The sequence below is a fragment of the Clarias gariepinus genome, chromosome 2, assembly GCF_024256425.1.
Source record: "Clarias gariepinus isolate MV-2021 ecotype Netherlands chromosome 2, CGAR_prim_01v2, whole genome shotgun sequence".
In the NCBI taxonomy this organism is placed as follows: Eukaryota; Metazoa; Chordata; class Actinopteri; order Siluriformes; family Clariidae; genus Clarias; species Clarias gariepinus.
In genome coordinates, this window is record NC_071101.1 from 789,280 (window position 1) to 794,907 (window position 5,628).

At 40.0% G+C, this 5,628-nt stretch overlaps 1 protein-coding gene across 1 annotated transcript; it reads left to right on the forward strand.

Moving 5' to 3' along the window:
* The first annotated feature begins 2,816 nt into the window (after positions 1 to 2,816).
* Positions 2,817 to 5,247, forward strand: LOC128542982 (4-galactosyl-N-acetylglucosaminide 3-alpha-L-fucosyltransferase 9-like). Its single transcript, XM_053513237.1, has one exon. The coding sequence runs from the start codon at positions 3,072 to 3,074 to the stop codon at positions 4,218 to 4,220; it is 1,149 nt and encodes a 382-aa protein (XP_053369212.1). The 5' UTR covers positions 2,817 to 3,071; the 3' UTR covers positions 4,221 to 5,247.
* The last annotated feature ends 381 nt before the right edge of the window (positions 5,248 to 5,628 follow it).

Sequence of the window (5,628 nt, forward strand, 5' to 3'; positions counted from 1 at the left end):
CTTTGTGACGGCGAGAGAAGAAAGAGCTCAGAGCCGAGAATAACGTTCAGCACTAAACCTTTATCGGGGGGGGGGGGGGCACGGGGGCGGGGTGGAGCACATCTGAGCTCCCACTCCGCTCTCTCCTTCTCACACACACACACACATGCAGGCATGATGTCTGAAGATCTCTGTTTATTCTCAGCAAAGAGAGCACATTTAAACGGTGCTACGTCCCGAACATCAAAAGAACCATCATTAACATGTCAGTCATAGAGGAACCCGGAGACAGACAGGAGAGAGGAGATACAATTACATTCTCCTGATTAAACTAAAGGGTTCTAGCAGACAGGAGCGTGAGTGATCTGTGAGGGGTCTGTTCTCACAGCACAGGAATCTTCTTACATTGTCTTACTATATTATAAAACCTTACACTTACCAAACAGATAAGAATCTTTGAACTACAGAACATACGAATAGAATCCAATAAACCCAATTATGCAGGTGAACAACTTGCAAGAGAACTGAGAACTAGTCCACTTGATCTGGGACGCAGTGTGCACTACAGAGAGGCAGAAACGTCTGAACGGTCTGAATCTGTCCCACGCCATCCTCTGAATCTTAGAGGGATGACTACGGGCCAATGCCAGCGACAGGGCTTCGTTAGATGCGTCGTCCTGGATGACGCAGCGATGACGCGAAAGGCAGGGGGCGGGACTTATGGCGCAATACTACCTTGTCACCAAACTTATATATCTTCCACTCTATCAAACTCCTGATCAGTGATAATTTCATTAACTATAACTGCTTTGGACGTGAATGATCTAATATTTAATATCTGAGTAATTGAGAGCCGTTACGTAAGCTGCATGTTACAGTGGGTCTTAGGGTTGGGGTTACAGGTTTTAATCAGGGTTAAATCAGCAGCAGTTGTGTGAAAGCTTTATGCACACAGATAAAACTTCTAGATGTGCGACTCGCTGCATGACGTCATCCTAATCAGACTCCGATCACAACTGTTTAAAGCCTCTGTAATAGAGCTGTGCAGGACTGATGCCATTCCATTTATAATGTGCTGAGAAAAGTCTTATTGATGTTGTAGCTTGCAGAGCTTTAGTTTTGATGCGTTTGAAATTAGAATGATCTTTTACCTAAAATCTTCATTGCTTAGCCAATCACGAGTCTTATCAGAGTCTCTCCCTCCTGAATCTCTAGTGAAGATGTCAGCTGTTCCCTTTCCATGGAAACCAAAAAAATGAATCTATATTCTACATTTTACATGTTTTTCAGGTGTGTCTGCCATATACCATAAAAAATGTAAATGATACGGTCTGAACCTCGGTCCTGATGACGCAACATACAGCACACACACAGCAGGCGTGACTCACACTGATCAAACAGGTTAGGATGGTTTAGAGTCAAAGAATCTGTCAGAATGAACTCTGAGGACTAACCAGGTGCCGCTGCATTGTTCTTCTTCAGGAGTTACAGTGGACGAGCCATAAAACGTTTATTTACAACACAGGTGAGTTGGTTTGTTTTTAAAATTTAAGCATGTTTGCTTTTACCACAACTAAACTATTATACTGTCGCACAGAGGGAAAAGCACAGTCTAAGTAGAATCTTCATTTAAAAGCATTTTTCTAAGTTTATATTTTACACACACACACACACACACACACACACACACACACACAATATTGCACAATATAAATGTTTGCTCTGTAAAAATATGTCACGTCTGGTCAAAACGCACTACTGAGCACACAGCAGCAGGTAAGACAAAGGAAATACAGCAGGTGTATGTACAGTATTTACTGAGCGTCTCAGAGTAGGAAATCCATCCTAATTGGGCAAAAATTCTTAGATTTTACAAGTAGGAGTAAAAGCAATTAATCAAGATTTTTTTTAATAGTAATCACTCCACCAAAATGTAGGAGAGCTCCAGAGGTGTAGTGAGGAAATGTTGTTCAGACAGAGACATGCATGAAAGAGAGACGTTTCAGTAACACTGAGTGACATAAAGATAATAAAAGACACATTTGGACAAAAATGGAATACTTTTTTTTTTAAACATTGCATGTGGTTTATAAGTGGTCCAGTAATGAACATGTCACGCCTACGGCAGCCTCGTTCTTTAGGTTTGAAGGTTTTTAGGGTAGTTTAACTTGCCTTCAGCCTTAACTGATGAATAAAGTAAATCTTTTCCACGCATATGTGTGTAGTCCAGGTGCAGTTTGAACAATTACATACATTAAGTATTGAAAATAAAATAAAAGAGCAGACAGCGATACACAGACAGAGACTAAGGTACAAGAAAGATATTGAACATGTGTACAGCTTCCTCAGAGGCCCACTGCCTGAGGCCGGTTACTGAGTGAGTCAAGGCTGAAGGAGCTAGATGATATTTAATGCCTATCCATACTGTACGTACTCTAGATTACAGGTCTGCTTAAACAGTTTATGATCCAATAGGTGCCAAGTTTATTTAAACTGTATTTGTTGTTGCATTTGTTCACATTTCATCAGAAGTAGTGATGTGTCCCTTTCTTTGTGGTTTTTTATTTAAGGTTATCGACCGCTCCAGTTGGACCACTCCAGGGTTGATCCACGTGTCCCCTGTATTTGGCTGATGTCTTTTTTCGAGTTTGAAGCAGAAGTTGATGTGCTAATTCTCATATACCTCGACACCCACTAACCTCTCAGCTCTAATCACACCCGGCACCACACCCAATCCCTCCCATCCTCCAGCTATTCACTCTATGGAAAACGTAAATATATTATACGTCAGAGAAAAACACAACAAAACTTAAACGCGAACTAATTGTCTACTCAAAGTTAACCACAATTCCTCCCAAATTATACTTAAAAGCATACCAGTATATACTTATAAAGTATAACGGTATAGCAACATGCATTGAAATAGTACAATTAAACAGATACTAGTACTAAATTTATATTAGTGTACTTAGCACATAAACTATATTTGGGGATTAAACTTGAAGTTTACTGATAAAACCAACTTTAAATGTAGTTTTTGTTAAAACCGAATTTCATGCATTTTATTTCTCTTTTCTCCAAATGCTAAAAAAATGAAAACCAAACCTTTTCATTGTCTCCTGCTGCCTGTCCTTCTGCTCTTCTGTTTTGGAGGAGTATTCTACACGTACTACAAGCCAATCATCTCTAATGCTCAAGTCTCCACTGAAGAGTGCCTCAATATAGTGAGAAATACATTTATCCAGACCATAAACCAAACCAGCAATCTTAATATTCCACTCAATCAGCAACCACTGGTGACCAAACCAGCTGTCATGGAAGAAAACCAGGAACATCATGCCAATGACATCATCATGTTAATGTGGTCATGGCCGTTTGGAGTTGTGTTTAATGGAACCGCCTGTAGTTCACAGTTTGGGATTAAAGGATGTCAAATTACAGATGACAGAAGCCAGTATGACGAAGCCCATGGTGTTATGTTTCATCACAGAGATATCAGTGGTGAGCTCACAAACTTGCACAACATGCCACGCCATCCACATCAAAAGTGGGTGTGGTTGAACATGGAGTCCCCTAGTAATGCACAAAAATTGCCTGGGCTTGATGGCTTGTTCAATCTGACATCAAATTATCGGAGAGATTCGGATGTCTGGGTGCCTGTTGGAAAAATTGTAGAAATACCCGAAAAGGACAAAACCTTTGAAATACCACCCAAAGACAAATTAGTCTGCTGGATCGTCAGTAACTGGAACCCCAACTTTGAGAGGGTGAAATATTTTAATGAACTGAGCAAACACATCAAAATAGAGGCTTACGGCAGCGCCTTTAACAGGCGCATTAACAAAGAGGATTATATTAAGACTGTAACAGGCTGTAAATTTTACCTAGGGTTTGAAAACTCTGTCCATAAAGACTACTTCACGGAGAAGGTGTTTAAACCTCTAATGTTTGGCACGGTCCCTGTGGTTCTCGGTACATCCAGGGAGAACTATGAGCAGTTTATACCAGCAGATTCATTCATTCATGTAGACGATTTCAAATCTCCCCAGGAACTGGCAGAACATCTCACATTCCTGGACAAGAACCCGAAGGTGTATGAGCAGTACTTCAACTGGAGAAGACACTTCATAGCTACACATTCAGTTTTTGCTATAGAACAAACATGCAGAAGTTGTGAATATATAAGGAACTATAAGGGCTACCGAGTTTTTAAAGATCTCACTAAATGGTATTGGGGTTAACAAGCCTTTACACCATCATGAGTGGGATAGCGATGGGCTTCTGATTGGAAAAATTCCAACATTCTTTTAAAGGTTTTTCCAGACAAAGACACTTGATCCATTTTTATTTCCAGTCAATGTAACAAACAATAATGCCTGCACTAAGAGAGGTTTGTCATCAAGGCTTTACTGGTGCTTGGCTTTTAACTCCTGAGCCTCTAAAACATGTTCATCATGTGCTGATAAAGATCCACATCTGTGCGATCGGGGTCATATCGGCACAATACTATTATTTGTACTGTAATGTGAGAATGGGGTTTGGTCTCAATCCTGAGCCCAGCCTTCTGTCTGTGCGGAATGTCAGGTGTCTAGTTACTGAACCTGTGCACATATCGCAGTTCCTATAGTTCTTTTTAAGCTAATCAAATATATAGCACCTGTGCATTATTTATTTTTTATTTAGATTGCACAGATTGTGATTTCTTTTCCTCTTTAAATATATAATGTATACAACCTTGCAAAGCCAAACACTCTCAAGGCACCTCCACAACACCACCAGGAAATACACGGGAGACACGAATCAAGACCTACACACATGTAAAAATAAACTTTTACTTCTCTTGTTGTTAATTAACTAGACAAACACATCTTAAACAAGATTTCACATCCTGAACAACAATACAAAAACACAATCTGCTTAAATTAATACTACACAAACTTTATATGTTCTCATGTTTTTATTGAACATAACGTAAACATTCACAGGTTGCACATTTCTCATCATGGTGTATACTTCGTAATAAATTGCACTTTTTTTTGGTTTGTGTTTACACATTGCTCACAGCTGTCATTTACCCTGTATAATGTTTACACTCAACACCTCATGCACTTCTATCCTGTTTAGCAACCTCGTAAATATTGTACGTTTTCCAGCTTAATGCTCTTTATATTTTTCTTTTCTTTTATATCAGACTGTGTATGGCTGTGTGTGTGGCAAATAAAAATGTCATTTAAATTGCATGGTAAAAAAAAAAAACAGAGCTATGTTTAATAGTAACAGTGAATTTAAAGAAGAGCATTTCCACACACACTGCGCCCTAACTGTAAACACACACTTGAGTTTTATCAGAGAACACGCACACTGCAGCATGGTGAGGAAAACACACACTCACTTCCGGGTTTGACGTCGTTACGTAGATCCTGCGTATGACGTACACCTATTGTGATTGGTTGGTGAACGACGAGCCCCGCCTCATGCGCGCGATCTAACGATTGGACAGTTGACATGTCGCGATGTCGTGTTGTCATAGCAACCCTGAAACGCCGCGCGCTTGTGTCGTCATCGCTGCAAACGTCACTTCCTGTGAACCTGTTTCTGCTGGAGCTGTGGAAATGTGAACACTACGGAAATTACATGTTGAATATTTAT

Coding starts and splice junctions, on each gene's coding strand:
- LOC128542982 (XM_053513237.1), top strand. CDS start 3,072: ATGAAAACCAAACCTTTTCATTGTCTCCTGCTGCCTGTCCTTCTGCTC.